We start from the raw sequence: 27,007 nt of genomic DNA, 5'->3' as shown, positions 1-27,007 counted from the left end.
CTTCTTTGTTTTAGCTCGTGTGTTTAGTTTTTGTTTAAGAAAAACCTTATTTTTTTTCTAGAGACCTTTCGAAATAATTTACCTACCATATATTACGCTTAACTCTTAGAAACTTCATGTCTTACCTAATATCTCTATTCCTAACTATAGAATATTATTTTCTATTATAAGTACTATATTTATTATGTACCTTATATTAATATCTTGTTTCACCTTTATTTGAAAAAATTTCAAATATTAAAAATCTCTACACAAAATTTAAAATTCAAAATACTAAATTCCTTTAATATAAATTTCAAAAATATTCTCTTGTTTTCCCTCCTTTCTCTTTCTATAATAAAGGTCAAACCAAATTTTCTAATACATTGATCATGCATTAAATATCTAATCCCAAAAATACTAAATATTATAAAATAATAATGTAGAAAAAAAAATAGGGGTTTTACAAAATCTCTCCACTACATGTTTGCAAAACATTTTAACAAAGGAGAGTGTTATTGACTGCGCAATATGAAAACACTGATCCATTCAATCATATGGGCTTCCGTTTGTTAGCATTTGCAACGCACACATTATTTTGCCGCGTGACAACAAATCGGGTTTATTGGTTGCATCATATTTCTTCATCCATAAATCATTATGTTCTTTAAGACCAATCCTAATCCTTGAGAATAGGTGACTGCTCATTTTGTTGCGCTTTCAAAATAATACTTCATCATATGTGGGATTGACACCGAAATAATTGACCTTTAAGAGAGCATTTCCTATTGCCCTTTTATAGTTCCTATAAGCGCGTCCTAGGACAGACCCAATATGGAGAGTTGGTTGATTAGAGTTTTCAATGATATGAGCTGCTGTAACAAGATTAAATTGAATTGCGAGTGCATCTGTTGTCAACACTTCTTGTCCATGCATGAAGTGTCTTTCAATACGTCGTCTTCTTTAGGAATCATAATCATAATCATAATCATTATCACTATCATAATTCATTTTGCTAGTAAATAAATTATGGAAGAAAAATTGAAAATATTAAGAGAAGTTGAGTTGTGTGAGATAGCAAATTAGTTTATGTTATATATAAAGATAGTTGAAATCCACGGCTTTTATGTATTATAATTTTACACTTCTTAAAAAAGATTATGCCCTTGGTATACGACATAATTTCTTAGCCAATTCTGTATCTTGCACACGCCCCAATAAATATATTACATGCATAATTCATTCCAAACTTGCCCACAACCCAATGACCCTAATCAATAGCGTACATACCACAAGAAAATGAAATCCAATAATTCAATCTTATCAACTTTTTAGATATAAAAAGACTGCCTTCATCTCTCTCTCTTATATATTCCCGCAAACATCAATAATACTTTATTTATGTATATCAATAATACATACATTACCATTGACTTTTAGTACCATTAATGTAAAGCAGGGGAGCATCCTTTAGTGTTGATGAAGACACAATAATATGCCAAACATGGTTGGATAATTCAATTGATCCAATTACTGGAACAAATCAATCAGGCAACATGTTGTGGGATAAAATTAAAGAACAATTTGGGAATCAGAGGATGATGTGGGGTTTTATAGAGGCACGAACTATGAAAAGTGTTACAAGTCGTTGGCAACTTCTAAATAAAGCAGTTACTTTATTTCGTGGATGTTTGAATCAAGCCGAGGATATGAATAGATCAGGAACTAACGAAATATTTATATATATATATATATATATATATATATATATATATATATATATATATATATATATATATATATATATATATTATTTATTTCGAATATAATTGATTAAACTCAAACTAATATATATATTTTTGCTTTTACAGATGGAGTAAGCAAGGAAGTTGTATGTCACCAGGTCATCAGATAATATAAACCCTTCAAATTTGGTCATGCATGGTTCATTTTGAAAGACTACGAAAAATGGGCAAAATGGGTGCGCCATTCAATTCCAACTACACCTGGTTTCTCTCAAACTAATTTTCACAACGGGTCTCCAACTCCATTAAACGAACAAGATGGCATGGGGGGAACACTTGATTTTGAATTGCAAGGACCCGGTTCATCAAAAAGACCGGATTGTGGAAGAGACAAAAAAAAAAAAAAAAAAAAAAAAAAAAATTGATAGTCAAAACGAATCTTCTCTCAAAGAATTAACGCGACAATCTCAACGGGCGATGGAGGCCATTGAGGCAGCGACTGATTGTGGGAAAAAAATTATTTGAAAGTGAAGCGTCTAATCCTTCAAGGGTTAAACTTACAGAAAAAAAAGAATTGCGTGAGACATTAGCGTGGGAAAAGGAGATCATGAGCACAAATACATCGGCTATGACACCTCAAGGAAAAGAATGATACAAAAACACAAAGAAACAAATCTTGAAAGATCAAACTTTTTGCAATGCATGAACTGCTTCAAGAAATTTGCACTTTGAAGAATACAGCGAAGAAAGTGATTGATTAATTTGATTAAGTATTTTAAATATTTCGTACGTATTTGATGCATTTTTATTGTATTTTCTTTTAATTTGTTGTTGTTGCTGTTGTTGTTGTTTTTTTTTTTCAATAAATGTTTTTTTCAATGATTAATTAAGTTGTTGCAAATCGGAATGAATTTAATCTTAAAATTGAAATTAGAACAAATATTATAGAAATACAACTAAAACACAAAAATATAAAAGGGTAGGATAGAAAGGTAATTGCACAAACTAATTTATTAAAAAAACTTAAAATAGTAGAATTCAATTCTAACTGCTACTGTGAGTGGTGGGAGGAAATATGAGGGGAAATTTTAACTGCCACAGTGATAGCCGTGTAGAGTTATTTGGAAATTAAATCGAAATTCTAGCCGCTACCCACAGAGGCGTGTAAATTTATTTCGAATTTTTTCTCTAGCCGCCACTCGTTCTAGCGTGCAGAGCATTCGTTATATCATTAAAATTGGCAGTATACATAGCGAAACTTATACTGATAGTGTTGGCGGGTTAGCGTTTTGACCTGTGCAGTTTAAGTGTTAATAGGCAGCAAATCGCTCCAAGAGCTTATAGCAATTAATCGGGGATTAATCGGAAACTAGTTGGAGAAACTAAATGAAGACTAAATATAAATTTAAGAGTAAAGCTAGTGTGCATCAGAAGAGAGAATGGTGTATTGAATCTAGGCCACTCATAACAACAAAAGGTACTGGTGTATTGCTCCACAAAGTACTATCCAAGGGCCTAGAAGCCTGCGCACGAGTACACCCTGCGTGCCCTAGACGTCCTCTAAATTTAACTCCTAAAATATAATAGTAATAAAAAAATATTGATACATCTTTACCAAAAAAATATATATATATATATTTTGGGCTTTGTTTGTATAAGGTCAAATGGGCTTTATTTGTATATGTAGCTTACATACATAGGTCAAATGGGCTTTGTTTGTATAAGGTTTATTAATTACAAATGGGCCTTGCTTGTATATGTAGCTTATATACACCCGAGTGACACTGGATCAAACCTTTTGTTTTTTATAGAGTATCTCTATTGTATTTAACCTTTCTCAGCACACAACATTCTGACCACGAGTTCAAGGGAATAAGACAAACTGATCTTTAGATTTGTGTGTCATATTTAGATTTGCTTTTTACACCCCTAATGTTGTTTCACATTTTCAAATATATATATATGATGAAAAAGTTAGTCCAGAGGCTGCTAATCAGACTAAATTGACAATTTTTTAAAACCAATTAATCGGTCTAAATCGCCCGATTATTTGCCCCCACTTAACCTTATAAATCTTTTGCTAATCGGATTATAGCGATTACTCGCCGATTAATAGCCACTTAAACTGCGCACCATTGGATCACAATTTACGTGAAATTTGGTGTTTTGCTGCACCATGGGAATTAGCAATAATAATTTGGTAAACTGAGGAAAGGTGAGGACAAACTTGTAAAAGAAACCAAGGAAAAGATTTGTTGACTTGTCATACCTCATCAGACTTGACCTGGTTTCGTAAATTTGAAGCTTTGAAACCAACGTCCACACTCCACAGGGGGCTGCACCTATAATTTCAAAATTTTGTTTGCCCAGTTGTTGCACCAACCCAAAACTCTCGAGAGAAAAAAAAAATGGCGAGCTCTGTGGATTTGGAGAACGTGCCTTCTGTAGATATAATGACTGAACTTCTTCGTCGGCTCAAGTGTCAATCCAAACCCGACAAGCGTCTCATTCTCATCGGTATACCTTTTGTCTTTTGGTTAATTTTGAGTATTTCGTTTTCAGGTTTTGAACATATATAAAAAGTTTTGATTTTGATTTCTATTATGCTCTCAATTGATTGATTTGACTATTCGTTGGTTATAATTTTGACTGTAAAGCTGCATTTTGTGTTTGTCTAGCTTATAATTTAGATGTGAAAAAAAAATGATTTTTATAAAGTGGAGTAGAATGGATTTGAATTGTTTCAACTAGATTATGTAAGGATATTATGGAGAAGTATTTACTCTCTTATTGAGTGACAACATTTAAGATTACATATAACACATTGGTTGAGTATGATTAAAACTGCAGTAAACGTCTTTAAAAGTTCTGATTTTTATCTCCCTTAAGTCACAACTGTTGCTTTTGGTTCCATCAATGCTGATTGCTGAACAACTATTTTGTTAAAAAATATGCTTTCTAATGTATATGTTTCTCCATCCAAGTTATTGATACTAAGGAATTAGATTCTCTAGGGTACCAAGCAAACACGTAACCGTTATAGCTTTTCCTTTCATTTATTTTTGGTTGGCATATTGGAGTGATGACATTGATGAGTATATGCACCATCTATCTAATCTGGTGCATGGTTTGGAATACCCAAACCCTTAACATCATATGTATATATATGGGTAGGTTCCGTTTACAACATTTTTTATACAATACCTCCTACTGGACTCTTTAAGATGATTTAAGGGCTAAGTTTTTGTGGATAAGATATTCTCACCATGGATATGACCTCCACAAAATATCGGGTCATTTGAACATTTCTAAGTTTGTCAAAAAAGAGTTACAAAATTGATATTTATGGATTGTTGATGAAAATTCATAGATTGAGAGCAATTTTTCTCATGGTTAGGAGTTTTCAAATGAGCTGAATTTTTGTGGAGATGATCTCTATGGTGTGAAGATCATATCTATAAGGAATCAATGCGTAATTCATAATTTCAAGGAGTATTGTATAAAACATTGTATAGAAAGTGTTGTAAACGGAACCTACCCCTATATATATATACAGTGAGGCTCTCAAGTGGACGTCCGCAAATGGACTCCTTGAAAATTGGTTGTTTTATGCAACTTAAAACCCACTCTCTCTCACGTAATATTCTCTTTTCAGTTATTATGGAAAAAAAATATATTCTCTCTCACGAGTCCTACAATGTAACTGAAAAAAAACGGATGAATAACATTCTCTCTCCACCATAAGCTAATTGTAAAGATGAATTAAAACTCATCTCCTTCTCGCAAGTCTCAACTCGTCATTCCTGTACAAAAGTACTTATAATAGGATAAGATTTAATAGTATCAATAAGTGTAGAATACATTAATGGACCTTCTGTTTTAAAATCTTAAAAATCTTGTCCTCTCTCCATCGTCCAAATTTTAATGGTGGTTATTTGTATCTCTCTCCATCTTCTAGATTTTAATGGTGGTGTCGTGAAACTTAAAGCATATGGAATTGTTGTTTCTAATTCTAGTTTATAAAACTTTTCAAATTCAAATTATTTTTATTTTATTATTGTATAATTAATCAAAATCTTAAAGTTGCATCTGAAAGAATGAAATGTTTTTCTTAGTTTTGAGGAAGAAAGAGGCCGGTGACCGAGAAGGTCTTCTTTTCTTTTTCCTGTTATATTTCTATTTTGTTTCCTTAATTTTAGTTGCATTTATGACTTTAGAATTATACTTTTTGGAAGAGATCGAGAAAAGATACTACGTAAAAGAGAAAGTGTGGGTTTTAAGTTTTAACTTACTTAAAACAACCAATTTTCAAGAAGTCCGTTTGCAGACGTCCGCTTTAGAGCCTCACTATATATATATATATATATATATATATATATATATATATATATATATATATATATATATATATATATATATATATAGTTGAAAACAGTGTTTGTTAATGTAATGAACTGAATTTTAGAGCTTATGAAGCACAGTCAACTGATTTTTTTGTAAGTATCAGTAGTATATGACAAGTTTTTTTTTTTTATGAACGATAGCTATGTGGTTAGGCAGACCCCTACCTGCATTCCTTAATCAAAATCTTACGTAGATTGTTCCTCTTATATCCTCCTCAACGATTTTAGACAATTGTTCATCTAGAGGGGGTATAAAATACAAAAGAGTCTCGAGAGTCTTTAAAGTATATGACAAGTTACTTGTAAACAGAAGATTAATTTTTGTTTATTCACTTTTACTTGGTGTTATACTGTCTATGACGAACATATTAATGAAAAATTAGATGACTGGCAGGTCCACCTGGATCGGGAAAAGGCACTCAGTCTCCTCTTATCAAGGATGACTATTGCTTGTGCCACTTGGCTACTGGTGATATGCTCAGAGCTGCTGTTGCTGCTAAAACACCTCTTGGAATCAAGGCGAAAGAAGCCATGGAGAAGGTATACACTTTACAGAGCGTTCCTTGGTCATGAGACATGTTTATATTTGTTGTCATTACTGATTGTGGAGGTTGTTTGTAGGGAGAACTTGTTACTGATGACTTGGTTGTTGGAATAATCGATGAAGCAATGAAGAGGCCATCATGTCAGAAAGGTTTCATTCTTGATGGATTCCCTAGAACTGTGGTTCAAGCAGAAAAGGTTTATGATCTTTTCATTTATCGTTAATTTTTTTTCTTTCTTCGTTTGAATATTATTTTATTGAAATTTTCTCTTGTTTGTATCTCCCTTTGGTGCAGCTTGACGGGATGCTGGAAAAGCAAGGAACCAAAGTTGACAAGGTTCTTAACTTTGCCATTGATGATGCCATCTTGGAGGAGAGAATCACTGGTCGTTGGATCCACCCTTCTAGTGGTCGGACCTATCACACAAAATATGCACCTCCCAAAGTTCTTGGTGTTGATGACGTAAGCTATTTTGATTTTCAATCTTTTTTTTCTAAGATGCCATTTTTTTTTTCTTTTTTTTTCTCGTGACTTGCATAAAAAGATGTTTAATTATTATTAGTAATATTGATGTTGGGGTGGAATGGCGTATTAGGGAGTGTCAAGAGTGTTGTTACCACCTATTGATGTAGGGTTTGAAAAGTCGTCATACAGGAACTTTAGAGTTTGTGTTAATGTATCTTTTGGGGTTGGCAGAGTGTCATAGAATTTCTGGTCATGCCAAACCATGTTCTACAGACATTTTTTTTTATTGTTTTCAGTAGCACATATTTGTTGTAGATGTAGTATCATCGTATTTAGGAGTTGAGTTGGCTCTTGAAGTCTATGAGCTTGCTTTCTTTTGACTTGGGTCTTTCTGAGGCATCCACTTACTTTCTATGTGTACGGTATGCTCTGGGATTCTTCCTGTTAAGAAGAGGTTGTGGGGCATTGTTTACTTTACCATCTTTTGGGAGTTGGGACATATGGTACCATCTTGAGTCTCAAACGCAATATTTCCTCACATTGTTTTTATCATCAAATGCATTCTTTTCCCACATTGGTTACCACATAGCATTGGCACAATCTGGAAGGAATTTCATTCTGGGTGTTTGAGTTCTATAGGTCTTTAACGTTAGGTGGAGAATCATTTTACATATGTTTATTAATTTGATACTTTTTGTTCTCGGAATTTCTTTTTATTGATTTAATCATGCCTTAAGTCATTATCCTAAATATGTCATTATGCCTTGTCATTATGTCATACATTGCATTCTAATTTGTTTACAGTTATGCTAGTCTGTGTATTGTGGACAAAAAAAAAATGATAATGATGGGCATGTACTTCCGAGAACAAAAAGTAAATTTCAATACTATTAATTTTATTTTTGCTATGATTTTTTTTTTGTACACCCAAGTAGTCGTGGCTGTATATCTATTTCAATACTGCTTGTTTGCACAGCAAATGGGAGTAAATGTTTGCTCTTCAGGATTAAGCTAACACTAAGGTGGTTCAATGAAAATGGTTTGCTTAGAAAGTGCCTCCACAGCCAAAATCTTTATCAAACTAGGTGAAGCTAACACTAAGGTGGTCCAATGGAAATGGTTTGCTTAGAAAGTGCCTACACAGCCGAAATCTACGCGGAATAAATTTTCTTAGTTTAAATGGCCGCAAAGTTTTAGATGTATACCTACTAATTATTTGATTGGTAAATAAAATTTATTATTAATATAGAACCAATTAAAATAAAGTAGGATGAGATGTTGTACTACAAAGAACTAAAGCTCGAAAGAGAGAAAAACCAAACAAAGAAACTAAACATGAATTCTGCTAATGAGAACGACTGCTTAAAACATAAAAGGCTCCCATTTACACACAAAATGCTCTAAGAGAAGTATATCTATTATAAGATTATAAGAGAATATATATCCAAGAGTATGTATATCTACACACAAAATGCTCTAAGAGCAGTATCTACTATAAGACTATAAGAGAATGTATATCTACTATTATATAGCAAGTAGCAACTACATATAGATTTCAGCAGTATATCTCCCTTATTTGCTTTGTATTTATTTTATTTTATTTTTTTGTTTTATTTATTTATTTAAATATTCCTTGATGTTATTTGAAAATTGCATAAAAAAGATTACATATGAATGATCATAAAGTAGCTAATTATCCATAGATCCCAGCCCAACCAAGTACCCAATCCCCCAAGGTATTTGTTGGCTAGGTTTGTTGTTTCTTTTTGCAAAAGCACATGAAATTGAATTCTCGCAAGTCACAAGTAAGAGAAGCATTTAAATTAACTGAATAGGCATGGATAAACACACACTTCTGAACGTCTGAGCGTGCTGAAAATAAAATATTTTAGATTTTAATTGTCTGAGTTGAGGGATCCTAGCAACTAATTTTAGTATCTTGCTAAGCACTAGTTACCTTGTAAATTTGTAATGTTATTCGGTGAAATATAATTTTTATTGATAAATATTAATATATAGTTACAATATCTGAGCATGAAAATTATCCTTGTCTACAAGTTCTTCCGGTTTGAACAACCTTCCTATTTTGTGCTCACCATTCTGTTTAATAAATTTGTTAATTATCAGTAAAAGTAGAGAATTGGATATCGAAGACACCTTAAATATAGGGATTTTCTTTTAAGGCAATCATTCTTATTAAATTTGTGAGTTTCAAAATCAGGTGATTCCCCTGTCCCCCACTGGTGACTGATTGTACTTTACACATTTAGTGCTGATATTGCGTCTCGGTCATTACTAAAGATCTGATGTCTAAATCGTTTGAGTCTAATCCTTTTCCTGATCTTTTTATCAGTATGGTATGCTCTGGTTATGTGTTTTTGTAAACTGAAATCATTCAATTTTAAATTGGAATTGCTTTATCATATTTGATGACTTACTAAATTTTTGAATACCAACATTGTTGAGAAAATCATGGGTTGTAATGTTATTTACTAGAAAGTTTAAATATTTTTTTTCCCCACAGGTCTCTGGAGAGCCTTTGATTCAGCGAAAAGATGATACTGCTGCAGTACTTAAGTCAAGGTTGGAGGCCTTCCACAGGCAAACTGAGCCGGTATGTTTGTTATTTACTTAGATGGAATTTTTCTTTCCCTTGATATAATTTTATCCTCTACGATGGGCAACTTCATTTGTTCTTCATGGCAACTTAACTGAAAATTGTCTTTCCCTATCCTTAAAACCTGTTTCGACATGTCTATAAAATATATCTTGGCATAGATGGCTGGGGACTGGGGTTCTTCAGAAAGGGTTGTCTTGATAGATGTAGTGGGGCAACCTTTTTATGTAACAAACTGGCTTATATAATCTCGACCAAAGTTTTCCAAGCCCTCATTTTATTTATTTTTTATTTTTGCATTCACTGGTTTTTTCCACCACAATCTCATCAGATCTTTGTTCGATACATGATAATTGATTCCTTTTCCCACACCAAATGCAATTGGTAATTAAATCAACAAATTTCTTGTAATTGGTAAGAAACTCTATAACTGTTAACTAAATATGAAAACTGTTGTCAGTTCTAAGCTATGGCTTTCGAATGTGAGATCCAACCCTTTGTAAGCGTGTTAGAAATGGTTTTCAGAAAAAAAAAAACCCATCGAGGCTATAGCCTAACAAGTAGTGTAAGAGGCTTACCCCCTCAATGCATGCCTTGAGTCGATAGTACTGAAGCGTATTGAGGCTATAGCCTTCATTGTTAACAAAAATCTGATTCTTTGAATTCCATTTTTTCTGTTTGTTTTCTCACTTTAAACCTAAATACCCCCCTAATATAACAATAAACAATCCTAAAAGGTCTGTTGTAAGGTCTCCAATCACTATGGAACATCGCATTGTATACATTTTAAAAAGATGTCTCATAAAGAATTTTGATGAGAATCCGATCAAACGAAATCTCATGTGAGTTCAAAAATGTTTGTTGATCTCATATTTTTGGTAGTTTTTAACCTTTAAGCCTCAACACCCTTATGCATCTTTTAAGCATTGGGATTGAGGATTGAGGACACATGACAACTTAAGTTGGAAGTGAGGCAGGAATTCTTTTCCTCCAAGAAGGGAAGCTCCTGGCTCTTGTTGTTGTTTACCTGGGGAGAGAGGGGTGGGGTGGGGTGGGAGGCAGGGGTGGGTGTTGGGTTGTAATCTACTTTAAGTGAGTAAATCAGGTGTATGGGGCTATGAGCTTTAAAATTTTAGTCTCTTGCTAATGTACCATTTGATTATATCAAAAAATACATTTTGTCTATCTGTTTTGAAAGGGAGGAGTAAATTTTATATCATCCTAGAGAAAATGATGACCATGTGAGTAGGCCATGCAAAATTACTCATAATTAGCTTCTTAAGAATAAAAAACGTGGAAAGTGAGAGAGTTGGGAATTTAGAGTCAAGTTTCGAGGGTACTATGAAGAGCAAGATTTATGATTGACAGTTAATAGGTTCAAATCTTGTTTAGGAAATTGACTTGCTTGACGTGTCTGTTCTCTGTCGGTATGTGTTGAGGGTTATCAATGAGTCAACTTTTCCTTATCAAGTGTAAAGACATATTTATACCTTGGTATTTTATGAAATTATGAAAGTTCAAGAGTAAGAAACGTAGAAAAGCCAAAAATCCTATATTTCTCTATCGGTATGTGTTGAGGGTTATCAATGAGCCAACTTTTCCTTATCGAGTGTACAGACATATTTATCTCTTGGTATTTTATGAAATTATGAAAATTCAAGAGTAAGAAACGTAGAAAAGCCAAAAATCCTGTATTTAGCCTTTGGCTTTATACATGCCTATAATGATTTGATGCATTGATAAGTGGATAAAATGATAGAAAATCTTAATGTTTGCCCAATACTTGTAGAGTTGTAGTAATATTAGAGCACCAAATTGTCGAAAAATGGATTTTTTTTTTTCTTAAAAAATATATATTATTATAATCATTATAGTTCTAGTATGATGCGAAGTGGGTAGCATCCACATTGTGGTACTTAAATGGTAGCAAATTTGCTATAAGGTTTGCGGATATGGAGCGTCCCGTGAAATGTCATGCAATGGATGAGTTGTTGCTTGAATTTTCGACCCTATTTTAAAGCAAGCCATAAAAAATGTCATGCAATGGATGAGTTGTTGGATTTATAATTTTAAACCGGCAACCCAGTCACCAAACTGGGTTGGGTCACATAGCAGATCGTTTAAGCAGTTGACCCAGGCCAAACCCGGTTAACTCGTTCGGTTTTCTTGTAAACTGTTTTAACCCGGACGGTTTAGTCCGAGCCACCGGTCCATAACTAATTTTAGAAATTATAAAATTTTAATTTGTTGGTACTAAGACTCGAACCTTGGGTGACTATTAAACAAGTTAGGATCTCTACCATTACACCACAACAACTTTTCTTGCTAGTTATTAACTATATAAGAAATATAAATAACATCTAATAGTAAACTAGTAAAGAAACATTTTAATTTTGAAAAACATAACCTGTATAGACTCGAACCTTGGTTTATTGGAAAATGAAATTACTCTAAGACCACCTGGGCCACTAATGAAGTTGTGAAAATGTATGTACTAAGTGAATTATATAATATTTTTAACTTAAGTATTGACCCACTGGTCGAATTGGTGACCCAGTGACCCAGTTCCTTTGCCGGGTCAGTGTCCGGGCTGGGTCTGATAACTATGGTTATAATATTAAATAAAAAATGTGGGATACACTGTAAAAACTTTTGTTAGATTTGTGGATATGTGACTCCGTTTTGCTACTACCACTAGAGATGCTTAATTTGGAACTCGAAATTTCTTCAATTTGGTAGAAAGATTTGAAGAAATCCTGCTACCGGACTGGAGATGCTTTAGAATTCCTAGGTGAGTAGCATTGTTGCCAAGTTGAAGAATTTTCATGCCAAAAATTGCGATCTCTAGATGAACTGCAAAGCTGGTAGCCAATGGAGACTTGCAAATCCACAAAACTAACAAAAGTTGTTAAAATGGGTCTCATATTCTTTTTTAATAGTTTAAAATTTACTTTCCTAAAAAATAGCGTTGAAAATGTCAAGCAACAACTAATATGTCACATGACACCTCATTTATCGCTCCACGTCCGCAAACTTTGTAATATATTTGCTGGCAAGTAATCTACCAGAATGTGGATGCTACTAGATTGGAATCTCTCTAGAAAACTTTGTTTTTTGGGTTTTTTTCCGGAAAGTAGGTGCTTTGTTACCAGATTGGCATTTAACTAGAGAGAGATGCTCTTAGTAATCAAATTGTACTTCGGAAAAACTTGAAAGAAATAGTAAAAATGGAATTTTGAGAACTGTTTAAGTGCAAAATTCATTCTCTCATAAATGATAAATCCGATTCAAGTTTTTAACCACCAAACACCTTGAAAGTGTCGGTAGTAGTTACCTGCTATATTGAATTAAAAATATTGAGTTAAATGCAGCTCAAGTATATTAGATTTCTGCTTCATATATTGAGAAGAGATTAGCAAATGCGATTAGAACTTGATTCCGAACTGTATTTAAAACAGAGGGAAAGAGTAATTTGAAATTCGATGTGACTGGCTATCTTGTATAGATATATAGATGGATAGATCTGAAGGCATGAGATCAACACAACAAACTCTTCCGGATGATATAAAATTGAATTCAAGAGAAAAAGGAACTACATGGTATATTTGTGGTTATCTTCTCTAAATGGGAAATCCGTTTTGGAGATCGTGATTAGCATATCATGTAATGACCTCCAAACATGCATGTAACAGTTTCTGCATACTCTAAGAGTAGGATTTATAGCCAAGTTTCTTCTCTTGGGGGATGCTGTAACACTTCGCCTCCTAAGAAGATTAGGGACCTTTTCACATTCAAATCAAAGAGGAGTCATATTGGTGGATTATCTTCTCTAAATAAGAAATCCGTTTTGGAGACCGTGATTAGCATATATCATGTAATGACATCCCAACATGCGTGTAACAGTTGACTGCATACTTTGAGAGTAGGATTTATAGCCAAGTTTCTTCTCTTGGGGGATGCTATAACACTTCGCCTCCTAAGAAGATTAGGGACTTTTTCACATTCAAATCAAAGAGGAGTCATATTGGGAATCCATTTTGGGGACCGTGATTAGCATATCATGTAATGACATCCCAACATGCCTGTAACTGTTGACTGCATACTTTAACAGTAGGACTTATAGCCAAGTGTCTTATTTTGGGGGATGCTGTAACACTTCACCTCCTAAGAAGAGTGGGGGCTTTTTCACATTCAAATCAAAGAGGAACCATCTAGGCCGCCATTTCTGAAAAATAAGGACATGAGGCTATTTACTAAGTTCTTTTTTCCTGAAAACAGACCCAACACTATGTTTAATGGAATCTAACAAAATGAGAATATTTGTTTTTGAAGATATTTTGGAGTGCTATATACAGATGGTTCCATAATACCCTTACTCTAATAAGTATTTAATATAGTAGAGATGACACTAAAAAGCTTCACTAACAAGATTCTAGAGGTTCTGTGAAGTCTAGCTCTTATGTCATCCAACATATATTGGGGTGTGATATGTACAATAGGAGAAACATGGTGGCTTTAAAGTTTTTGGGTTACATCGCAATTTCCTGTGGGTGCTCCGAAACATCTCTCTCAAATAAATTTACTGACAAGATTAACCAATTTTCATTGCCTTCACAATAAGCAATTCTGTCGAAGTATAGAGTCAAAAGGCACAGCGTTTAGCACAGACTGTATTGAACATTTGTACGTACACGTGATGCGACTGAACTTTCCTAATTTGTGCCTTTATATCAGCTGATCATCGGATTGGGTCATGGTTTGGTGAAGATAATCATCTGGCGATATTCTTAAAATGGCAAATCGATGATTTTTGTTTGATTTTGAAACTTTTTTTCTTTTGGATTTAGCAATGAGTGGCCTCTATTTTCCTTATTTTCTTGATCAAGAATTTAACAAACGTTTTGAACGTTCGATGCTTCAGGTCATTGATTACTATTCAAAAAAGGGGGTTGTTGCAGAGCTTCCCGCGGAGAAGACTCCAAAAGAAGTCACTGCAGAGGTTCAAAAGGCGCTCTCTTCATAGGAATGTTTCTTACTGAATAACTTTATGTTCCCTCCAGTTTTTTGCTCCATCCGATACATTATTGGATTAGCTGATCTATACTTGTTCTTCCCATTTCTCTTTTTGTTGCAACTGGAAATACCGGCTCTTCTGTTAGCTCATGAGGTACTAATAGACTAATTTCCAAATAAAATTTTATGGATGGAATGTGAGAATAATGTGAAATTATCATTTTGAGTCTTTTTGGCTGGTCTCGTATTTATCAGGGCTACTCAGATGATTTATGTTGTTATTAAATGGTTGTTACTTTTATGAGAGCAGCATTTTTTCCGGAAGAAGCTTCTTGGTAATCTCCAGAAAGATGTTCGAGTAAAGAAGCAAGTTAGTGTTGTGATATTGCCACCACTTTGTTTGTCCTCAATGCTGCTTTCAGTTGTCACTGTGTTTTGGGATTTTAGGATTTAAGTAGTGTGTGGTTTAGATCAAACCGGGAACAAAGGCTGTGTCGGCCATTGAATCGAGAAAGAAGATAGAGAGAAGGATAAATGCTTTCCCATATTATATAAAACATACGGAAATTGTTGTCCTTCGCAAATAAAGGAAGTTGCTTTCCATGGTTGCTTTTAATATATGGAAGGAGGAGGCCTTTGCTGAACTAGAAATTATGAGATGGTTAAATGGAGAGAAAAATGGTCAGTTTCCATGTAATCTGGTTTCTATGAACCAAACTCAGTGAACAAGTATTACATCTGTGATCCTCTGACGGTAAGTTGATGATAAAGTCCTAATTCCTTTAGGTGCTCCTAGAAAATGGGTGCATGAATCTGGTTAAATAATTAGACATATGAAAGACGATACTTGACTACCTATTCAAAGGTAGTGGGGCGGATTGAGACCTTGCTGATGGATGTGATTACCCGGTATTGACAACGGACATTATGGTGCTGTTGGTTTGTGTTAAGGAAACTTTCTTGTCCAACTTGGTGGATACTTGGACACGATTCAAAATCGTGGTTTTTAGGAGATCATCATAATCATCACCGAGACTTAAAAATCACAATTGCAATCGAGAATGTTCAAATGAACTTTTTGCACATTATTTTGGCGTGTTGTAGTCACAAGGCAGGATTTGTTTAATCATTGACATTTTTGGAACCAGCTGATGTTTTTACGGGATGTCAAAATTTCAAACTGAAATCTGGATCGTTATTTGATACAGTGCGTTAACAAAGAATGTACATACATGAAAGACATTCGGTTTATTATACTGTCTATCCAAATGGCATGAGTAATGAGGGGGGTTCTTATAAATTATTAATATAGAGAGAGCTTGTTCTAATTTCAGTGAGGGATGTGCTTTTAAATTGAACAAATAGGAAAATCACAATATGCATATTCAGAAGTGAGGAGGCGTTGCCGAGAGGGCTGTTTTCATTTCAAGTTTAACTTAATTTTTACAAGAAATTGGTCCCAAGGCCCAATTTTGGGGAAAATGAAGTCTAGAATACACGGGTTTTTGCGAGTAATTGTGAGAGGACAAATTTTGGAGAAAAGTAACTCACTAATCCACTATTTCAAAATTAGTAACCCTCAAAGACAAAATAAGTTGGTTCCGCCTTTTTATATTTTTTAAAATGTCAGTTATACCCTTCGTGAAAATAACCCTCAAAGACAAATGACCTGAATTTAAAATAAATATTTTCCAATTTTACCATTTCTGTCATTTTACTATGAACAATGAGTGTTCATACCTTCTGCTGGTGTATGAATAATGATTGTTCATATCTAAATAGGTGAATGTACCTTATACAATATATTGATGTATGAACATTGAATGTTCATACGCAATCAATGTTCATACCCAAAAACTATGAACATTGAATGTTCATACTCAAATGACCAAGGACTATGAACATCGAATGTTTATACCCAACAGATTATGAATATTCAATGTTCACTATCCAAGGACTATGAACATCGAATGTTCATACCCAATCAATGTTCATACCCAAAGACTATGAACATTAAATGTTTACTATGAACATTGAATGTTCATACCCAAAGACTATAAACATTGAATGTTCATGTATGGACTATAAATGAATGTTCATATATTATAAGCATTGAATGTTGAATATTTATACCCAATTTAACGTTGAATGTTTAGGATTAGCGACTATGAACATTGTGAATGTTCATACTAAATACACCGGTTCGTTTCGTTTGGGTCAGGACGTTAATTATTTTGTGACAGAGGTATACTTGACATTTCATCTACCTGATCCGTTTTTTATTTCACGTCAAGGGTATACTTGACCTTTCATCTACCCAGTCCTTGTGAGTTACAAAAATAAAAAGGTGTCCTTGAGAGTTACTTTTTCGGCATTTTTGTCCTTGAGAGTCACTCCCTGTAATTTTTATGAAGTGAGGAAGTGAGGGGGGCAATATGTGCTTACATTTCTCATAAACTTAGAAAATAAATGGGGCTTATCTAGGGGTGTTCATGGGTCGGTTCTGGGTCGATTCTTGTCGGTTTCGATTATGGGTCTATTTTTAGCGGTTCCTATCGGGTTTAGTTCTTTCGGATTTTTTCTTATATTTTGAAAAAACCCATACCCATACCCATTAATTAAGTCGGTTCTGATTCCGGTTCCGATTCCTTATCGGGTTATACATTTTTATTGTTAAAATAATTTTTTTTAGTTATATAACCGATATAAAAGTTGGTTTACGGCGACTATAACACTTGTCATCGATATTTTTGTCCTCTCATAAAAAGTAATGGTCCTAAATTCAATAATAATATTTGAAAGTTATCCAAAATTTTTAAATACATTCTCATACATTATACGCATGTGTATATTTTAAATCGAACATATGTATATTATACTATACGTAATGCGTCATATATAGAATAAATACCACATGTACTACAATTGTTAGTTAGCATTGTATGTATTCGTTATCTAATATATATACATGTAATATATCAAGCACGTACACGTTCATACATTAGTTAATATAGACAGTGCATTAGTTAATTCATTGTATACTACTATACGTGTAGATGTAGACACGTAAATATTATTATTAATATTTATAATATACATATTTAATATAATATTATAAAAGATACATTTAATAACACACATTCACTATTATGCTAAATGTTATATATATTTAGTATAATTTTACACCTAACAAATATAGACTATATATAATAATAATGTTTGGGTTTGTTTTTATTTAGTGTAATATAATACTAAATTCTATATATCAAAATCAAACTAATCGGTTCGATTTGGTTCAGATATCCATAAGTTTTTTACTATTTGGTTCTAATGATTTCGGTTCTTTATCGGGTCGGTTTTTAAAGACCCACTTTAAATGTGTCTAATATTTTAGGACCCAGTTCTATAAACGGTTCGGGTTCGGATAATTGGGTACCCATGCACACCCCTAGACTTATCTAACTACTTTAAAAAGAAAGGCTCTTTGAACAGTAAAGCTTTCCGCTTATACCCCTGAACATGTTCAGTTATTACAATTATTATTAAAAAGTAGATATGTAATAAGATATGTTATCAAAGACCATTAATACTGAGTAGTTGAGAATGCTCCCAGTGACCCACGTCAGCCCCCTTTTTTTCTCTCATACTGACACATCAGATTTTACCTAAAAAAATGAATTATACGCCTTTTTTTAGCGATTTTAATTGTTCGTAGCCCAAAAAACATAAAAACCCAAAATAGATAAGTAGATAAAAGCCTATTTCTTATATCTTATCTCCATTCTTAAATCTTATCTCCGTTCTTAAACAAAAAGAAACCTGAAAAGATAAAAACCTCTTTCCATATTTTCTTTTAAATTCTACAAAACACTCCCAACTCCTCCGAAAAAAAAAATTCATCTCTTCAAACCATCTCTCTTATTCTTCTCTTCTACCAAAATTAAAGTAAGAAATTGTAAATTTGATTCATGCAACAAAATCTAGGACTATATAAATTTTCCCAAGTGTCCGTTATAGTTTACCTGAAATACTCGGATTACTTGCTCTGTGTTTGTTGTTTTCATATATACTAGCTCTAATGATGTGATTACGCGATTGGTTGGTTTTATTTCAATGAAGGAGCATAAGTGGAATTGGCACTGAAACCACACGTGTTCTTTCTCTGCGTGGAGTCCATGTAGTCATGGCAGTGAGAAATATAGATGCGGGTAACAAGGTCAAAGAAGCTATAGTCAAGGAAAACCCGGGTGCTAAAGTTGATGTAATGGAATTGGATCTCAGCTCAATGGCATCAGTAAAGAAGTTCGCGTCTGAGTATACTTCTGCTGCTCTTCCACTGAACATTCTCATGTAAGAACGTCATTACTATTTCCACTCTTTAAACTTTCGTTTTGTTTTTGCTTCCCAGTCAAATGCACTGATCAAATCAAGAGGCATTAATGCTAGAAACACTTTAACCTTACAGAACAAACTGTGAAACACTCAAAACCAAACAAATCAAAACAACACTCACATCAAAAGTGCTAAAGAATCAATTTTTATTCAAACCCAATATAACCAAAATGCAGAACACACCAAATAACACCAATCAAAACAACACCCAGAGCTGGAAAACCTACTTAAAAAACAAATTTTATCATAATCAAAAGACATTAGTGCTAAAAGAAGACATTTCATTTTTGTTTTATGATATTAGAACTCAAGACTTCAAATTTATCTTTATGATGTTCTTCAGAAGAAATTGTTCAAGATGATGAACAATTCTATACTGACGCCGGTGGGCGTAAAATTTCTGGATAAAGAAGAAGAAATGGAATATTCATTTGCTATTGAATATAATGGTCCACCTCTTAGTTATGAGTTACCTCGAGCAATTCCAGTTGATATGAAAGTATTCCAATTGCTTCTGTGGTGTCATTGAATAATTTTTCCAATGAATTGTCGTTGCCCATCGTTCAACCGCTTGCTGACCATGATACTAAGGAAAAGAAAATTTCTAGGGAAATGATTTTAGGTTCTGTGGTGTCATTGAATAATTTTTCCAATGAATTGTCGTTGCCCATCGTTCAACCGCTTGCTGACCATGATACTAAGGAAAAGAAAATTTCTAGGGAAATGATTTTAGGTTCTGATTGTGTTGTTTCTCCTACTTCGGTTATTACGTTTGAGGAGGATAGTCGAGTTAGTCCTGAATGTGAGTTATCTGGTGAGTGTAGTAGTTCTCCGAGTGGTCATGAGCAGTGCTTTGAACTCCCTGATGTAGTTGATAGGTCGGTAGAGTTAGGGTCGTGTAATGACTGTAATTGTTCGGGTATTAGAACTGACGACAATGAGCATTCGGATGAGTTGTCGGATGAGTCAGATATATGAGCTTTTTCCATTTTTTTCAAAACTCAACACCATCTCCTCCTCGGCCTGTCCAAGGTTCACCACCACCACCGCAATCGAATTCAGGTAATATGATTAAAAGACCTGCTTAGTAGGATTACGGTATTGGGAATGGATTGTAATTGAGTATTGTTGTTTGTGCAGGAACTGGACATGGCAAATCTATCAACGTTGTTGCAATTGTTGTTCCAACAATTGTTGCGGTAATCTTAGCTGCAATTTGCACATATTTTATAACTAGGAGAATTAGGAAGAATAGGAAGAAAAGGAAACCATAATTGATTTGTAAGTTAGACTTCACTGTCTCGAAGTTTCTTTTGTCGGTGCATCCCATTGGTCAGTTGTTTGTTTCCTGTTTGAAGCACTCAATTAAAGACAACCTGATCCGACATGCATTACCTTAGAGTACTTTATATTATGTTAATACGTCAAATAAATCCATTCGCTTTTGTGATAGTACAAATTTAACGTTATATTTATTTATATTTTTGTATGAAGAATGTTTTGTGGTGTATTGGAATCCTCTCATTTGTTTAAAAAAATCTGTTCATTCTTTTACCTTAATTGATTGATATAGGTTTTCAACCATAAGTTCAAGTGGGATACTACTACATTTGGTAAAGTCTGTAATATAACACATGCTAGGATTCAGGTGAATTTCTTTTTCATTTAGTTTTTCTTAATTAATCATCGCCTAGATTTAAAACTCTGTGTTTTTTCTGGAACAAAATTTGAACTTATGATTGGTGATATTGTAGGGGAGGGAGAAACTGACTGTTCATGGTTTGCATGCCACATTGACGAGTTCTTGCTCACTGTATTTACACCGCCTAGAAATGGAGCTGAGTCTACAGGATCAACTCCGTTTTTTTATTGGAAGACGAGCTAGGTTTTGTCGTTGAAGGTGTTGTTAATGGTTTCTTTGTTCACAATTCATCACCAAGTCTGGGGACCATAGGTTTTTCGATGTGCTAATTCTTAATGTAGCGCAACTCCTATATGATTATCTGCTAAGGTACAAACCCTTTCTTTCTCATATTATTTTTTCTTTCCAGTGGTTAAAACCAACATGACTACAAATCTTGATTTAAATTATTACTCTCTCTCTCAAATTTGCTATTATAAGCTTTGACATGTAGTCGTGTTGGTTTAATTTTCTTTTATCTTGACAGGAAGATTCTTTTTCTTTTGACAGTAAAATCATTTGGAACTGAAGGACGAAAGAAGGATGGCCAACAGGTTCCTTCAAGTGACAAGGTGTATGAGTACATACTCTTCCGTGGAAGTGACATCAAGGTACAATATATTTGTTTAGAATTGTTGCTGAAAATTGAATTTCGATTCCAATTCTCTCTCCCATATTCTTCTGTGCAATATAGTTTGGAAGTAAAATTTATGAGAGGAGAATTATTAGTAACAACGCTTTCAATATTATCAAGGTTCGTTTTTCTTCTAGCGGCTATGGCAGCTGCACTTATTTACTCTCCACCTGATTATGCTACAGAGAAGGACGACACCACCACCAAAAAACCAACAAGTGATTCAAAGGTAACAATTTTTTCCTCTCTCTATTCCAGATTTACAGATGTCTCCTTTTTTTAGTTATATTAATTTAACCCGATGTCGTAACTAGGGTTTGTATTACTGTTTGGGTGAATTGGGGAATCGTTTTAATCTCACTTTGCATTTATGATGTGTTAACTTCGGTTGCCGTTTTAGTTGTATAGATTGGGCGAAATCAGGTTCCACTTTTAGAAAATGTCTCAGAAGTGGTCCAGCAAATGGAAAACCTTATGGCAAACCTTCTCTATTGGAAAACTTTCATATGGTTTGGTTTAGCATATAAGCTAAAAAGTGAGTTAGGAATATTGAGAGACAGTTTCTTGGTTTGCTGGTTTTCCCACTTTTTCACCAAGTCATCCACAGCTTGACTGCATGAGTATGACCAACACACCAAAATCCTACAAAGTGAAAATCTACCAAGAATCCCAAGTCCAAATGGTTAATACAATATATAATAGACAGAAGAAGGAACACTTCACTGATGAAGAAACGCCCCCCTATAATTTCAACCGACCTTTTATATGTATCTTATTTTTTCAACAGTACTAGAAGAATAACTTACAGAAAGAAACTTTTAAGAAAGGCGCACATGAAGTTTCAGAAGAACAAACAAAGCATCTCTGTGTACATAAAGGAACATGTTGTCATTGTGTTATGGCCTATGGGTACAATTTGCCATCAGAAATATACACAATAATTAGACCAAAGGGCATTCGTAGAAAATTCCAGTGTTGCTATACCACCTTGATTCCACAATATGAAATAAGCTTCCACTGTTAGTTAGAAACTCAGTAACCTTTCCAAGTTCCAACTCTTGCAGTGTTAACAAACTAATGGCAGTTAATAACCAGAAGCTCATGGAACTCCAATGGGGTCTTCAAGCAATCAAGTCAGAAAGTGTAAACCTGCACATCATCAGCTTCTATCTTTCTCAACCCACTTCCTGCTGCTATACAGAGACAGCAGAATTCTTTAAACATAAACATTTCCATAGACAAAGACAGCCTCCAGTTCTTTTCACAGCTTCTAAAAGCAATTGGAGAAGCAAAAGAATGCTCGAACAACTTTAAAAATTTTGAGTTTCAAAAGGTTTCATGGGACTTGCAGCAACTACACAATCTTTGCACCCTGCTTGAGAAGAATATGAATGTCAAGCAAGTCGTGTTCCAGAGAAACAAGTTCAGTTCGGAAGCTTTATCAGAGCTTTCAGAAATGCTGAAAAAACATGATGGAATCAAAGAGATGATGTTTTCTGAATCACGTATTGGGTCTTTTGGAGTTGGGCTCCTTGCTTCCGCTCTAAAGATAAACGAGAGTTTGGAAGAGTTGCAGATATGGGAGGACTCAATTGGTTCGAGAGGGGCAGAGGAACTCTAAAAAATGATTGAAGTAAACTCCACTTTGAAGATGTTAATAGTTCTTGATTCAAACTCGATCACAGTAGGCCCTCTCATCTCCACAGTACTTGCAAGGAACCGGACCATGGAAATTCATGTTTGGAGTGGAGGGAATGGAGAAAAAAGCTCCAAAGTTGTGGAATTTGAACCAAGCAACAGTGCACTACACATTTACAAACTAGATCTTTCGGGTTGCTGCAGGGTCGCCTGTGCATTGGGGTGGAATACGACTGTTAGATCTCTAGATATGACAGGAATCAGATTGAAGTCCAAGTGGGCAAAGGAATTCAGATGGGTTTTAGAACAGAATCAAAGCCTCAGAGAGGTGAACCTATCCACGACTTGCCTCAAAAACAAAGGAGTCATATACGTCGCAGCTGGGTCATTCAAGAATAAGTATCTAGAGAGCTTATACCTAAACGAGAATTGGTTCAGTGGAATAGGTGTTGAACATTTACTCTGTCCACTCAGCAAGTTTTCAGCATTGCAAAATCAGGCAAATACAATACTTATTTGCAAAAACTCAGAAGTGAAGTTAGGACAGTTTATATGAAATACTTTGTTGAATATGTAATCCTGAACTTAGGATATTTATGTGAATCGGTTTTACTACAGTTGAATTCTGAGATAACATTATCTATATTATATTTTGAAATAGAAGTTCACTTGGAATCATGAAGTATTGCTTTGAGCATGCACCAGATTATTGTTCAGTGGTTACAGTTGGAATTAGTAGGCAATCCCAACAACATTTGGACTCGGAATGTTCACCCTTAGAAGGTTAGACTAATTAATATTGTTTTGAGAAATTCTTATGATATTTTAGCTGCTTACTAACGTTTAACCTTCATGACAGCATCATCTTGTCAAATAAGTTCAATACGGCCGAACAAGGATGCTTTCGGGTTGGAAACGATATACCACTGTACAAGTTCTTTGATTTAAATATAAGGGGGAGCAATCATTCAGGAAGAAGAAGAATCAACAACGTTCCCCTACCCAGAGCAGCAATGACAAGCCTTCACCTAGAGCTGTTCTAGATGGACCACACGGCATAGAGGAAGGCTACTTAAGTCATGAAGAATCTAGCATTGCAGAATCCCCTAAGATGCAGTTAAAAGAACAAGGTCGCTCCAATATATGGAAGCATTTATCACCAATGAGGCTTTTATTTCCTTTCCGTTCCACATTTGATGGAAGAGTAAGGGACAGAAGTCAGAGTTTCTCTGACAAAGAAAACAGGCAACCTTCTTGGAGTTGCTTCAGCTATGAGGAGATCTCAAATGCTACAAATCACTTTCACCAAGGTGAACAATCATCGTGCAATTTTTGCTTTTGGTCTTAACCAGTCTAAATCTTTCAAAATTTCACCACTACTATGGGTTTATCCAAATAATGATAATTATTTTTCTATATTTCTGTTGGTACCAGTTATCATGAACAATATATGATTCTTAGTGAAAGAGAGATATGTCAAAGACACAACTCTTATTTAAGTTCTTTTTCATTCTTATGTCCAGCAATTGCTTTTGCAGATAATATCGTGGGACAAGGAGGATATGCAGTGGTATACAGAGGTGATTTATGTGATGGGAGAACAATAGCGGTTAAGAGACTGGAAAAGGACAACACTGATGAAAATAAGCAGAAGGAATTTCTAATGGAAGTGGGTGTATTAGGCCATGTTTGCCATCCTAATACAGCATGCTTAATTGGCTGCTGCCTTGAGAATGGGCTTCATTTGATTTTGAATTTTCTCCAAATGGAAACTTGTCATCAGCATTACATGGTGAGGATCTCTCGACTATTTTCCCTTAATTTAAGATATTCCTCTATTTTGTAATATTGATCCTTATTTGGCCCCTTTTAGGCAAAGACTGCAATATGCTGGAGTGGCCAGTTAGATACAAGATTGTCATTGAATTGCCAGGGGTTTGCATTATCTTCATAAATGTTGCAAACGCAGGATAATTCATCGGGATATAAAGGCGTCCAATGTGCTTCTTGGGCCAGATTTCGAACCACAGGTGAAATAGCCAAAAAGAAACTGCTTCATGATCTATTATAAACTACTACTTCATCTTTACACTGTTATGCCCTGTGCAGATTACAGATTTTGGACTTGCAAAATGGCTTCCTAAGCAATGGACTCACCACTCTGTAATTCCTATTGAGGGTACATTTGGTTACTTGGCACCGGAGTATTTCATGCATGGTATTGTGGATGAGAAAAAAGATGTTTTCGAGATTTGGTGTTCTTCTACTAGAGATAATAACTGGGAGAAGGCCTATAGACATGTCAAAGCAAAGTCTTATGTTTTGGGTATGAACACGCCAACAACTAACTCTTAAATATGTTTCAGCTAACTTCATTAGTAACTAAACTTGAAGTATACAATGTTTATTTAGGCAAAACCTCTTATTGAGTCTGTAAACATTGAGGCTTAGCAGATTCAAAACTTGAAAGTAACTAATACGACGTGGATGAGATGCGTAGACTGGTCCTAACAGCTTCATACTGTATAAGGCAATCCTCATTATGGCGTCCATCAATGAATGAGGTGAATGATTTTTTTTCATACAATGATTCTTTACTTTGACCAAGGTTTTTCAACACTTTTATTATGTGATTTTCATGTAGATGGTTTGAGTGGGACGTCCCAGAGTCCTCTGAAAAACATCAAGTGGACCTAAAGTCTTCTGAGAAGATGTTGACCCAGTTGGAAGATGTTGGACAACAGTTAGCAATGACTTTTAGCACTGATGGTTTTGCACTTGCTGTTGGTGGTGAGGTATGTTCAATCTGTTTTGATTGGAGATACATGCTTGCTGATTGCTGATACACATTTGGTAAGTGAAAAATCAGTAATGATACTTTAGTTGTAGCCTTTAGGCTCAGTTATTGAAACCATTTCCAGCGTTGTCTTTAAACCAGATCGAGTACTAGATGTTACTTAGTGTGGGGTAATTAAGTCTATATTTTGTTCTTCAAAGAAGATAGGAGGCATGATTATACCTTTTATCTATGAGGCAATGATTTAGAGTGGTTCTTAGGTTCCTGAAATGTGAAGAAGAATATCTATGTTAATAGTTATAGGTATTATGTGACAAATGATACACTACAAAAGATGGAGATGGTTATTCCTTTGACTTCATTAACATTATGTTTATTCGACAAAAGTATATTTATAGGTGAATATGCATGTATATGTATTTGCAAGTATTGCCACTTCTTATAAGTTTAAAACTTAAAAAGTATATCAATTCTTAGGTAACTATTTATTTTCAACGGGATCAATTCTGATTTGTAACTTGCCTGTTCAGAAGCATAAAAAAGTGGAGGATATCAGTTTGAAAGGGATCAGAGTATGGCAAAAAAAAAAGAATGGGGAAGATTCAGCCTGTAGCCAGAAATATGGGGTTCCAAGTTACGGCGCTGCTTGGGCTCCAACAAACAACATCTTCAACAAGCAGAAACCGATGGAGAACGATGAACAAGATTCGGAGTTGTCATCATTAAGAAAGGGTCTCTCCTTGATTTCAATCTTTCATCACATACATGCAAATGCAATCAATATCACATTGAATTCCATTGATGTCTTCAACTTCCTACCTACACGTACAATTTTGGTTTGTCTTCTAGATTTTTTTCACGTATTAATGGGGATATGCTCAATATAGTTGTAATAAGAAAACCTGTAGTTTTACCCATTTTTTGGCCTGCCTGTCACACTCACACCTTTGCAGCACATCCCATGGTAGAGATGTACCATAAGATGGTCTTTTTCATTGAATTTGATCGGATATTAGTGCTATGAAGTCACTGAAGTTGATACATGTTTCGGTTTTTATATTTCATATGAGCAACCTTGATTTGTTTACTGATGCACTA

General features: G+C 34.4%; 1 protein-coding gene and 1 pseudogene across 3 annotated transcripts; both read left to right on the top strand.

Moving 5' to 3' along the window:
- The first annotated feature begins 3,965 nt into the window (after positions 1-3,965).
- Positions 3,966-15,368, top strand: LOC147485996 (adenylate kinase 4). Of its 2 annotated transcripts, XR_015201242.1 has the most exons (7): positions 3,966-4,241; positions 6,522-6,667; positions 6,749-6,868; positions 6,967-7,134; positions 9,662-9,751; positions 14,676-14,921; positions 15,078-15,368. XR_015201242.1 is itself a non-coding variant. In XM_086571116.1 (6 exons), exons 1-6 carry the CDS (start codon positions 4,133-4,135, stop codon positions 14,775-14,777), a joined length of 735 nt encoding a protein of 244 aa, XP_086427242.1. In that variant the 5' UTR covers positions 3,966-4,132; the 3' UTR covers positions 14,778-14,996. The 2 variants fall into 2 exon arrangements, 1 of the variants encoding a protein (XP_086427242.1); XM_086571116.1 differs by lacking the exon at positions 15,078-15,368 and having other exon boundaries at positions 14,676-14,996.
- Positions 15,369-18,543: 3,175 nt separating this feature from the next.
- On the top strand, positions 18,544-25,955 carry LOC147485995 (putative receptor-like serine/threonine-protein kinase At5g57670; annotated as a pseudogene). The gene is made up of 13 exons (XR_015202748.1): positions 18,544-19,117; positions 20,733-20,807; positions 20,914-21,170; positions 21,351-21,451; positions 21,595-21,703; positions 23,774-23,895; positions 23,972-24,012; positions 24,068-24,422; positions 24,651-24,904; positions 24,986-25,142; positions 25,222-25,438; positions 25,525-25,676; positions 25,836-25,955. The product of XR_015202748.1 is annotated as a putative receptor-like serine/threonine-protein kinase At5g57670 (transcript).
- Positions 25,956-27,007: the final 1,052 nt, after the last annotated feature.

The sequence above is a fragment of the Coptis chinensis genome, chromosome 7 (genome assembly GCF_015680905.1).
Source record: "Coptis chinensis isolate HL-2020 chromosome 7, ASM1568090v1, whole genome shotgun sequence".
Classification (NCBI taxonomy): Eukaryota; Viridiplantae; Streptophyta; class Magnoliopsida; order Ranunculales; family Ranunculaceae; genus Coptis; species Coptis chinensis.
This window is presented reverse-complemented; position numbering and strand designations above follow the sequence as displayed.

Excerpts from the sequence above, each read along its gene's own strand:
- LOC147485996 (XM_086571116.1), top strand. The coding sequence starts at position 4,133 with ATGGCGAGCTCTGTGGATTTGGAGAACGTGCCTTCTGTAGATATAATG. Across the intron at positions 4,242-6,521 it reads CAAGCGTCTCATTCTCATCG|GTCCACCTGGATCGGGAAAA; the intron begins GTATACCTTTTG and ends GATGACTGGCAG. Across the intron at positions 9,752-14,675 it reads TCCACAGGCAAACTGAGCCG|GTCATTGATTACTATTCAAA; the intron begins GTATGTTTGTTA and ends TCGATGCTTCAG.